At 35.3% G+C, this 12,296-nt stretch overlaps 1 protein-coding gene and 1 pseudogene across 1 annotated transcript; one reads left to right on the top strand and one right to left on the bottom strand.

Moving 5' to 3' along the window:
* Window positions 1–1,681: 1,681 nt before the first annotated feature.
* LOC114750743 (protein DETOXIFICATION 16-like) lies at window positions 1,682–4,231 on the bottom strand (annotated as a pseudogene).
* Window positions 4,232–5,487: 1,256 nt separating this feature from the next.
* Window positions 5,488–11,237, top strand: LOC114750741 (protein S-acyltransferase 11). Its single transcript, XM_028939345.1, has 4 exons — window positions 5,488–5,760; window positions 6,845–7,067; window positions 8,372–8,667; window positions 10,634–11,237. The coding sequence occupies exons 1-4, from the start codon at window positions 5,698–5,700 to the stop codon at window positions 11,117–11,119; spliced, it is 1,068 nt and encodes a 355-aa protein (XP_028795178.1). The 5' UTR covers window positions 5,488–5,697; the 3' UTR covers window positions 11,120–11,237.
* Window positions 11,238–12,296: the final 1,059 nt, after the last annotated feature.

Here is a 12,296-nt window from a genome sequence, read left to right as displayed (position 1 = left end):
CTTAACAATAGTAGTTATAACCAACACATTTAATTAGTAAGGATATTTTATGAAAGACAACACATATTTATTATAAATAACTAATTTAACTTCTTTATTTAATATTCTCAAATTAGTCAACTAGTTTTTATAATTATGACCGGAAGTAGTATTACTTCTGGTGTCTCAATTATAGAGATAAAGGCAGGCGGATCTGCAGGCTGAAAAAACCAAAGAGCACATCGGCCAGGTTAAGATATGGGTCAACAAGGAAAGGCATGGGCTTGACGCTGCGACCCAACCCAACAGAGGAGGCCCAATAAGAACTGCATTGAGGTCCATTTTCAGAGGTCAAACAAACAACTGCTCTAGCTTTCCCCTGCCAATTGGCGAATTGGCAGCAGTGAGCCTACTGATCAACACAGAGACACTCAAGACCAACAAGAGTTAGGACTAATGAAAGAGTTTAATTTCTTATACTGTGGTGAATTGAGATTCAGTGTCCGTGTCTCGAACATAATTATTTCTAATAGGAAGATATCTGTGCATATGAAGGGAAAAAAAAATGCATAGGACACTTAGAAGAAGAAGAAAAGAGATGCAAATAGCATTCCAATTTCTTCCAGCGTATGGATATCCATGCTTGACACTTATGCTTGTTCTGTTTAGATTTCTGTCATATTCCTTGTAATTGGATTTACTTTAGATCATTTTCATATCATCATACGTAAGCACTTTTTCTCTTATTACTCTAATCTTAGTAAAAGCACAAAGTAAATGCTTTTTCTTTTCTTCTTTTTTTTTTCCTTTTCTTTTGAAGAAAAAGTCAAAACGATATTAAATAAAAACAAAATAAATGTCTCGACTTGAAGTATGCTTGTCTTTTGGATATATGAACATGGTTGCAAATAAAATAGTAAGATAACGTAGTTATAGATTAATAACTATTGCTTAGTCATATTTCATTTCAATATACTTAATATGTACACACAACCTTTGGTTTGTGAATATCTGTGTATTATGCCATACTGATGGCAAATGAGAAAATAACTGCTATAGGGAAATTGAATATGTACTTTATGTTACTTTTATGATGATATATTTTCACTATCCTGCCAGATTTGTTTTATTATAAAATTCATGTAAACTATGCTAACTAATTTTTGATCCCTCTTTTGATTCTGCATATCACATCTGAAAAGAAAAATTAGATCTAGATTTTCAGCATCCAAAATGAATATTCTTTTCTTCTAAATTAATGGGGCAGGTACTAATAGCCTGATATTACAAGCAAGATCAAACCTATGACCTTTCACTTGTAGAAAAGTATCTATGCCACCTACAAGGCCTTTGGCCCAAAATGAATATTCTAGTACAAGAGCCATTAGACTAAAGGTTACAATTTCAGTTGTTCAAGGAGCCAATATTGAGTCAGTTAAATGTTCTAAGCACTCCTGTCATAGTCTGTCTAGGTGCACTGCCGAACTTTTAGTCAATAGACAGTATTTTCTCTGTTACAATGTGCATCGTAGTTGAGCCTTTTTTTTTTTGGTTGCATACCTTAGCAATCTTTATTTCATATGTTAAAATCCTGACTTTCAGAATTACAGCTCCATCAATTAGTGACATTTTCATTACTGCGGGACCCCTGGACCTTGTACCCTTACTGCAGCATTCTTAACCTAGAAAATGAATGATTTTGTTAGCATCTCAGCTCACCATATAATGCCAAATTGATGATAAGAGGATGCCTTGCTTCTTTCTCCCAGTTAGTGCACATGGTTATGACAAGAAGACATACCGCTTGCACAACAAGTGTTACTGCCATACCTATCCAGAGACCCTATTTGTAGAACAAACCAATATTATTCAAAACAAGTAGCTTCAATTGAAAGTGTTTTACACCAGGAGATGGATGGAACCTTACTTTTACTTTCATGTGGAGGGCAATAGAAAAGACTACAGCAAACGGAACACCCACAAGATAATATGTATAAAGATTCACAAGTGCACCAACTTTCTGCCAACCACACCCTCTTGCAACACCTTATTTACAAAAATATTGCCAATTACTTGTCAATGGTGAAGTTCACATGCACAGAGAAACATAGGCCACAGACATATGACTAATACAAATGCAGTATGTAATCGTACCATGTGATCTTTGGCTCTTATTCCTTCTCCATTTGAGGATTAAAAATAAGTGATATGCACATTTTACACTCAGTTTAATGAGCAGATGTCAGTACCTGAGAGTACAGTTTGAATTGAATCCATGAAGGTTGCACCTGGCCACAATTGGCAGAACGGATGCAACATGTCTCACTACTTCATGTACATTGGTAAATATTCCACCCCAAATATTTCTTCATAGCATCAGCAAAGAAAACTCAAAAGCTCCCACTATGACAGCCATGAATAAGGTGACTTTAAGTGCTAATTGTGCAGCTTTTGGAGAGCCAGCCCCTAGTTCGTTTGATATTCTTATACTGTTAGAGTTGAGATGCATAATAAAACTTGTCAAAGTCCAAACTAGGATCAAATTAATCCTTGTCATACTAAAAGCTATATAAACTTCCACTGGGGTTGTTTTGCATAATAAAAAAAAGGCATAAATTTTTAGCAAGAAACCACTGACCTTGCAGCAACCCCATTCCAAAGGGCAACATCCAAAACATACCAGATGTATTAAAACTGCAGAAGGAGTTCAAAATCCATAAGGAATATGTGTGTTGTCTGTGCAGATGCCATAAAGAATTTAGTACTAACTAGAGCATGGCTTCTCACAGAAAAACTTACCATATAGAAGAAACCAAAGTTTGCAGTTTTGGATTAGGAAAAGTACCAGGCAGGATCACCATCAATTCAAACATCCATGATTCTAATCTGTTACACCAAAAACCAAAAAAAAAAGAAAAACTTGTCAACAACAATCATAACATTATCTATTCCTGAGAAAAGTAGATAGCAATTGAGTCCTTGCAAAACATTTTATCTAATGGTGAAGAAAAAATAAAGATGAACCAATATATTGGATCCTTTGGGGAATGAACGATGCCTCAAAAATAAGAATCATGCCAGACCATGAGAGCTGAAGGAAGAGCAAGTCTGAAAAACTGCGGGATGTTATGAAAGGATTCTCTTGAAAAGCCCCGTCCAAGTCCTCTTGCATGAAGAAGAGTACTTGATATAAAGTGCTAGCAACAACAAATTAATCCAATTTGAAATGGAAAATGCGATGGCAGCTCCTTTGATTCCAAGGCCAGCTTTTAGAACCAACACCCAACAGAAAAGGATGTGTATTAAGCTTGTGATTCCAGTAGTGAGAACCAGAGGAAAGACTATGCTCTGGTTTTGAAGGAATTTAATGTTGCACTGAAGAAGACCAAAAGCAAAAAGGCTTGGAATCATGTGATGAGCAAATACTCCGGCTTCTTTTGAAATATTGTGGTCTTGATGCAATAAAACTAGAATAGGTCTCAAGTTAGCCAAAGTAATGGTCTGGACTATATCAACAAGTAAGATTACCAACATGCCTCTCTGCATATAAATGCCAAGCATGTGATATTGCTCTGCTCCATATGATTGACCACAAAATGTGTCTAAGGCACTCGCCATTCCCCTCTAAAAGCATTGAACAAAGCAGATTTTGAGTATGTGTAAAGGCTCTTAAAATTGATGAAAAACTGAAAGGTTGAGGAAAGCAAGAGACAATGAAATTCTATGGTTGGTATTCAGGATGTTTAGATCCCTTACCACAGTTTGATCATTAGAAAAAAGGCATTAAAGCGTAAAGCAATGGACTTTGATTACATGAAATGTTAAATTTTGAGAAAACAAAACTGAAGGATCGCAATATCATGAAATGACAGTCGAAACTTCCAAGAAATCACTCAAGCTCTTAAAAAGCATAATATCAAAGACTTAGTAATCAACTTAGATAAGTGGGATGTTAGATCTTGCGGGAAAAGGCAGATCCTAAGTCTCATAACTCAACTTCTGATAATTTGCATGTGTTTATCACAGAGGCAGAGAAGAAACACTACGAACGCATCAACACTGTAAAACCAGTGGCATTGAAAAACGAAGTAGCCATTGAAGCACTGGATAGAGGCAATTCTCCGAGATGACCCACCAAAATCAGCGAAATCACTTGTAAAATGTACATAAAAAAGCCCGCAGAAATCATTGGTCCTGCTAGCCATAGCCGCTTCTTTGCTTCGCTCGCAGTTTCCTTTCTCCACAACCCCATTTCTTGAGATGCAATCGAATTTAATGCTGCAAATCTAGACTAAAGGAGGGAGGGAAAAAAAAACAATTGAGACTTGAGAGACGCAACGTTTACTTAGCAATAAAATCCGAATTTAAAATCTTTTACAAACACACAGGAGTATAAAAGTAAAACCATCTTAAACAAATTATAATACAGTCGATGTTGGTGACTTTTCACACATATATTAATGCACTTTTTTATTTCAACAAGATCATTTTTTAATTTCAAAATCATGCTCAGTTCTACTTGCTGCATGGGCACATGGCATGCCAGCATCCGCACGAGGCCAATTTTCCAGAGGCACGAAGACTACTTAATGAGTTTGACTTGTTTTTCACCAGTGGCCAAACTAGAATTTTCGATGTCTTATTCATAGTGGAAATAATCGTGAAGGCTGTGAGTTGGATGGACTTTTCTGTCCATTGCGATACGTGATTTTTCTCTTGGTACTATGGGAGATTCAGGTCAATGCAAGATTCTGCAGGATCGGCCACCAGTCAACGGTCAGAATGACCAGAAAACCAAAAAAAAAAAAGGAAGGTTAAAGACACTCCTCAGGCTGTCATGGTCCGTGGATGACCAAATGAGAAAAAGAAAACCATTCTTAAGGTACCCATAGTTTTCTTTATTTCTTTTTTTTTTTTTTAATTTTTAAGACGTTCATGAGCAAAGCCCAAACCATATGGATTGGAATATAAGATGAGTTAACCATTTTTACATATTTTGGTATTTATTTTTCTCAACCCAACCTGCAATTTGAATTCATAACTTTGTAAGTTATAAACTGATTTCTTATCACCTAGATCAATTTTTGTTGACTCTCATTTTATTATGCTTATCCACATTTTCAAGACTTTGTATTTTCCTCTTTTTTTTGGCATTCTTTTCATGGATAAATCCTGTAATCAATAATCAAAATATTCCTCCGGTCCTACATAATAAGGGCCTTACATTTAGAACCGGAGGAGTATCTATTAAAACATTTATGAACTTTTTAAAAAAATATTATTTATAAATTATCAACAATACAGTTTATATCCCAATGATAGAGAAAAGTGGATTTTGCACCGAAAACACCGAAGAGTACGCGGGCCTGATTAACATATGGACCAACAAGGCCAGGTCTGGGCTCGGCGTTGCGACCCAACCCAACAGAGGAGGCCCAATATGGCCGGCTTTGAGTTTTCCTTCTCATTCGCTTGTCTTTCCTTCGCGTCCACTCTCTCTCCGTCCCCTTCACCCATTTCCAGGTTTCTCTCTCCGTAGTCCATTTCCAGAGGTCAAACAACAAACAATTGCTCCTAGTTTTTCCTTGCCGATTGGCGAATTGGCAGGAAAGCATTGAGCCAACTAATCAACACAGAAACACTCAGAAGAAAAAAGAAAAAAGAAATACAAGCAAATAGCATTCTGATTTAGACACATAGAAATAAAGGGAGGAGAAAATGGTGGAAGGGACCTCCAACGATGACTTATTGAGGACGCCGGAAGCCATTAGATCCTCCGAGGCAAGCGTCTTTATTCGCTTACTGAAAATTTTGTTCTATATTCGATTTCCTCCATATATGATATTTCCTGCTTGCATTATCCAGCTCTGATTCGCATGTTCTCGCAGTGTAATGCGCCTGTCATCCCTGTGTTTGCTTTTATTTAAGTGTTTATAGAATTTCTTCTGGGGAATGGGTATCCTTTGGTTGCCGTTATAAATTTTTCGAATTTAGTGTGTTTATGTGGGGTTTTTGGAATTTTTTGTATCCAAGTAATAAACTTGGGTTTTGAAATTAGTTCAGTGCCATGGTACAACCCAAAGCAATTGTATTCATTTTTACCTTTTTTTCTCAAGGAAACAGAAAGCTGATATTCACATGCTTTTCGGTAGGAATGCTACATTTTAACGGGTAGAATAGTACATGTAAAATTGCAGTTGGACATTTGTGCCTGTGCAGGTACGCGGTTAAAGCATGTTAAATTTACAGTGGAAACGAAGTCAAATGAAGATAGCTAGAAACTTCAGAATAAATAGAATTTTTTTTATTCTTAGAGATAAAGGATAAACGAAGTTTATATAACTTTCTGTGTTATATTATAAATAAAGTTACAATGGCTTCTTACATGACAAAATTCCTAGTAGCCACCACAGTGACATGGCTTTCTCTTTCATGTTTATCAGTGAACTTAAAAACTGGGACTTCACTATCTAGGTAAGGACAGTTCTGTTTTTAGTTACTCAACAAGGAGAATGGATTGTGAATAGAGCTAAATCTGCTGAGAAGTTGTCTCTTGAGATTTCATCATGATTGCTTTTAGACATTGAGTTTTTGCTTAGTGGTTTGTGCATTATTGTTGAGAAGGAAAAGAAGATTTTTCCCCCCACAATGCATGCTTTGTTTATGAACTTTCACTTCCTATTTCTTCAAAATAAAAAAGGGGGAAAATAATATAGTTTTGGATGCTTGTGTAGTTTGTTATGTGCCCACTATGATTCAGTCTTTTATAGTACATAGATAACTTCATGTATGTTATTGCTTGCTATTTTTTACAGTTTGAAAATTTTGTAGCTTCCTTGGTTGCTCATATAAAAGTCAAATTTAGGAGCAATATGTGACTGCGGTTACGGACAATTACGAGACAACTTGCTGGGGATGTGGACTGCGCCTACTACTTCCATCTTGTACATCTGTTTTCAAATGTGCCTGGTGTGGGGCCATAACAAATCAAAACAAACAAAAACATGAAAACAAGTGCTTTAAATGGAGACGACTTCGTGATCGATGTGTTGTTCCTATTGTCATCTTGTTTATGCTCTTTGTGATATGTAAGCCACTATTGATGCTGGTGCAGTTTTTCTTTTACTTTCTGTTATCTGTTGTCATGTTTGATCAGAATTCTTATTCATCCAATCATCCTTGGTTCCGCCCAAAATTCATCGCAACCCCCCAAAATATTTTTTTGTTCTTATTGCTCATACACATTTGTTCTTGAGAACTTGTCATTAAATTTTTGTCCAGTTGAATGATTTTTCCTTTCCTTTCAGAAGTTATATTGAGAAAATTAAGATGGGTGTTGGTTCCTTGTTAGAGATCAATTAATGCTGCAAGGATAATTATATTAAAGAGCAAATTGTTCTGACCAAATTGTTGATGGACCAATAGTAGTGGGTGAACAAATGCGCCACCTCGATAGGAAACTATTAACTTCCTGCAGTTCCTAGTCAGTCTACTGGATGGAAATTGTTATAAAAGATTATTTATTATGACTAGCCATGATTTAGTTCTGCTTCTTTTAATTTCATTAGGTTGAATGTGTCTAAAAGTACTTGTTGAAAAGGGGATGTTTTGAAGGTACAGGAGAAGATCAAATGCATTTGCAAAAGAAAAGTACTCTGCTAGATGTATCTTACCTAATTCATAATGGGTATGGGATATGTCTTACTTTAAGTATTAAAATAACTAGATAGTGGGCTTTATGCTCACGCAGAGTGTACTAGTGTGAGGTGAGTCGTTCATGACTTATGAATAATGAGCTTCCTGTAGATTTTACATTGTGTATTGGTATATGAATTATGATATCATAAGTATGTGGGTTAAATGGTCCAAATTGTGTCAACGAAGCATATCCGTAGTATTGCTAATTATATAAAGTGATATACTCTGTACCACAACACATCATGAATTAGGTAACTTTGATTAAGATTTGGCTCGGAGATTGGTGAGTACGCCATTATTCTCTTGTTTAAACCAATTCTGATGCCACCCTTGCATTTGACCACTTTGTTCTCGGTGGCTAAACTTATCTGTGTGTCTCCTGGTGGAATGTCTGACTATGGATGCTTAAGTATACTAGCTTATCGGCATTATTGTTGTATTAGATACATCTGTCAGGATGCAATAATAACTTAAAAGATAGGATGTTCCTTACTTATATTCATATGGCAATCTCATGGTCCACTCCACAATGTGTCTGATGTTCTTGAGTAATATGCTTTTCTGTTATCCACTCTAGATGGAGATAAGTATTTTATATTAACAAAATGAATACTTTCAACACTTGCTCTCAAAAATGAACTGTTGAGAGAACTATTCTGTACTTATTATAACGTTCTTTTGTTTTCTGATGCAGTTGGAGGAGTGTGGGCAGTTTATCCCTTTCTCCTTACATTCAGTCTTTCTGGGATTACTCACTGCATTATAACAGCAATCTTGTCCATATCCACGATTTCCTTTTTCAGCCTGGCGGCATTTAAGTGTGCAGGCACACCCCCAAATATATTGTGGGGAAGCTACCCTACTGTTGGGAAAGGGGACCTTGAAAACTACACTTTCTGTCACTACTGCTCAAAACCAAAGGCACCTGGAACTCATCATTGCCGTTCTTGTGAAAAGTGTATTCTGGACATGGATCATCACTGTCCCTTTGTAAGTTTTCATCATTTCTTGAATGTTGAAATTTCATAATCTGTGGCACATTCCCTGAAATCTTCTGGACAATGATATACACCATGTGTGGCATCTTTGACCATACAACTTTTGACCTATTAATATATTGTTTAGTTTAACCTGTCAAATAGATTATTAGAATTAAATGTTACTTCAGTTGGAATTTTGTTGTATACTGGAAGCCTTCTGTATAATCTTGAGTTATATCTGTTCTTCTATTTTTTTCCCCCCTCAGTTTGTTGGGCCTATCTTTCAATGATGAAAACATATGATACACCAACTGCCTTTGTAAGAAATGAATGAAATCTTATGTAAAGAACAAATGAATGATTACATAACATGTAGCAGTGACTTTGGCATCTTCGTGTTGTCACCTTTGGTAGGCATTTGCAGTGACAAAGGGGAAGTGTGCAAGCAATAGACTTGGGGTTCTATTATGAGTTTGGAGTTTTGAATACGGGAAGGATAACTGTTATTGGAGTATTTACCTGCTGAATTTAGGACTCAGCAGAACAAGGATTTTGTGAGTACTAAGGTGTGAATTAAGGGAGTCGAAGACATTCGAGAACTAGTGGTTTTGATAAGCAAGAATATGGTTTTGTCAGAGTCCTGATTTCAGAAAGCAAAGAGAATGATTTTGGGGTGTTTTATTGCTAGGTAAACGGTACTTATATTAGAGAAGAATAAGAAGAAAAGAATTGGTTCACAAGAATTCAACAGAAACCTCATTTAATCAGCTATCAAATTTCAGCTCCCAATCTTTCTGTTAATGATCTTCCAATAAAGGATTTTGCAAAGCTCTAAACTTCCATACACAACAGCCTCAAGTTCTCTAGACTTCCAAATACTATTTGCATGCTCTTTTCTGGAATGACATCTTTTCCATCATAACAAACTTGAATTTTTGTAAATTTTGAAATACTTAGGGGGTGTTTGGCAAAACCAAAACCTAGGTTTCAGAATCACTTTTTCGCAAAACGAGGTAATCTCCTCCACATATTTACTTCGTAATCCGTAAAAGCACTTCTGAAACCATGGTTTGGTTTCTATCCAAACATCCCCTTAAAGACAATCACGAGAATTGCTTTTTGTTTTATTTGCTAGAAATAGTGTTTCTTTATGTAGTGTATGTCAACAAAGGGTAATTTTTCGCTCATTTCAGTTAACAGACAGCTATTGTCCAGGCTGACATTTTGGGATAAAAATTAAAAGGGCTGATTCTAGTAATATAAAGAAGTAAGGAAAGGTGGGAATAGTTCTGCTTCTATCCACAATTGAAGGGGTGAGAACTATTCTTGATGGACTACTTCCAGATCGTGGTGGGATTTGTTGCCCGATTGTAGTGTGTGTAGGCGACCTTTTTAACTCAGTGAAGCATGCTCATGCGACAGTTTCTCACATGCCACTAATTAGTGTGTATACGTGTGTATTCAAAGAGAAAGCCAAATCAGCATTTTAATATGTTTAATGTACCCCACCCTTTAATTTGTATAATGAAATGTACTAAAATAGAGATATTAAATTGTATTATTCAAATGTACAATGAAGAACATTAGAAAAGAATTTTAATAATGTAATCTTGGTGGGGCTTCATGTCTATAACTATCTTTTTTCTTGATTGTTCTCCTGGATATGGAATCAGTCGTGTCCAAACTGTGCTCTCGCTGAAAGTATAATATTTTTTTCTGGCATGTCCATAAGCTTGTTGGATGCATTTGTTACCAACATGTCGTGTAAGTGTTGTTCTGCGTGTCCCACACAGCTGAAGATAGTTCTGTACTTGTATGAAAAATGGTGTTTGATTGCCATTGCCTGTCAACTCTGACGAAGTGGATGCTTTTGGTATTCATTCTATTATCAATAACACCATGGCTAGGCTGCAAATTTTCTTTATGAGGAGGAATCTGAAAGCTTTATTGGTAATTGGTTTTGTAACCTTTCGCAGATTGGGAACTGTGTTGGCGCAGCTAATCACCGTGACTTCATTGCCTTCCTTATTTCGGCTGTGGTCAGTACCCTATATGTTTCAATCATGTCTGCATATGCAAGCTTTCTCATATGGCCATCTGTGAAATACTCCTCCCTTGGGGGCCTCAAAGGGATTACTAGAAGAGATATGGTTTGGAGAGCCATGAATGAAATTATTTCTGCTCTCCTCAGATCTGTTCTGCTTCTACCCACAAGGGGACTTGTTCTTGTCTATCTGTTTTTTTCGAGCTTTTCCGTGCAAATAGGACTGAGTGTTCTTCTGTGGCAGCAACTTTCTTACGTATATGAGGGGAAAACTTATTTGAGCCACCTCAGTTCACAGGCAGATAAATCGGAAGGGAAGAAAGATTGTCAAAATTTTGTTAGATTCTTTGGTTTCCCCTATTATATAGCAAGATTTTTGCCAAACTTTCGTATGGGTAGGAAAAAGCACACAAAGTGAAACTGGCACAATTATGTAATTTTATAAAAGGCTGGTTGTCATTCTTGTGAGAGTGCATTTCACAGTATTCTATTTTTTGTTTATAAATCTATGTCAGATTGCCACTGTATGATTGAAATCATTGTCGGAAATATGTGCTCGCTTGTTGCCTCTCTTAAATTCCAAATTTAATTATGTAAATAATGATAGTATTACTCATAGCATATTATTTGTTTTTTATAGCATTTTTTGGCTAATGAATGAAATGATTCATTCATCTTACTCCCTCGTGTTGTATCTTGGTCTTTTTGTTATGAAATATAGATATAGTAATTATATATTGGTCAACGTGCCATTTTGACTTCACTCCGTGATGATTACATTTTGCCCGGGAAAATTCATATTGTTAATAGAAAATTAGAAATAAAGCTTATTTTCTCTACTGTTCTTATTATAAGACACTTTTTAGGAAGTAGTTTTAGTATTTTTCACAAAAGTCCTTTGATAGTTTCAATGAACATTAAATATTTTTTTCATATATGTCTACATTTAATAAGAGTAATGAGAATTAGTATAAATTAATACTTCCTCCGTTCTTTATTATAAGAGACGAATAACCGAATTATATTGATTAAAAAAGCAGTTAAAATTAGTTAATAACAATTAATATGTAAAAAATATAATTTCTTTTCCAAAAATGCCCTTATTAATAAGAAGAGAGAGTATGAGAGAGAACAATTAAATTATTGAAAGAAAGAGAAGGGGAATGGAGAGAGAGTGTGAGTTGGAGACAATAAATATGGATAAAATAGGAAATCAACACAAAAAAGTAGAGATAACTTTTAAGTGTCTCTTATATATAAGAACATGCCATAAGCATCAAATGTCTCTTATAATAAGGAACGAAAGGAGTATAATGTTAGAGTTTAATGTAGTTAATAAAGATAATGTTGCAAATTATTTGAATTTTATAATAAATTTAATATTTTTAACTGTTTTTATTGATAAGTGTGAATTAATTGCTAGTTTTTTTTTTTGGCTACATATGAAGATTCTTCAAACATATACTCCCATTGGTTCTTTTTATAAAATCTTTATAACTAAATTGTACAATTTAAAAAATAGTTAAAATTAGTTTAAAAGAGTAAATATGTAAAAATGAACCTTGTTTTTCCTATTTAATAGAGAAGCAAATAAG

Source organism: Neltuma alba, unplaced genomic scaffold (genome assembly GCF_004799145.2).
Source record: "Neltuma alba isolate B1F8T4 unplaced genomic scaffold, ASM479914v2 tig00006629_pilon, whole genome shotgun sequence".
NCBI lineage: Eukaryota > Viridiplantae > Streptophyta > Magnoliopsida > Fabales > Fabaceae > Neltuma > Neltuma alba.
This window is presented reverse-complemented; position numbering and strand designations above follow the sequence as displayed.

What these genes read in the sequence shown, in the direction of transcription:
- LOC114750741 (XM_028939345.1), top strand. Translation starts at nt 5,698, where the DNA reads ATGGTGGAAGGGACCTCCAACGATGACTTATTGAGGACGCCGGAAGCC. An exon ending in AAGCCATTAGATCCTCCGAG is followed by an intron (nt 5,761 to 6,844) that starts GCAAGCGTCTTT and finishes AGTCAAATTTAG; the next exon opens with GAGCAATATGTGACTGCGGT. An exon ending in TGGATCATCACTGTCCCTTT is followed by an intron (nt 8,668 to 10,633) that starts GTAAGTTTTCAT and finishes AACCTTTCGCAG; the next exon opens with ATTGGGAACTGTGTTGGCGC.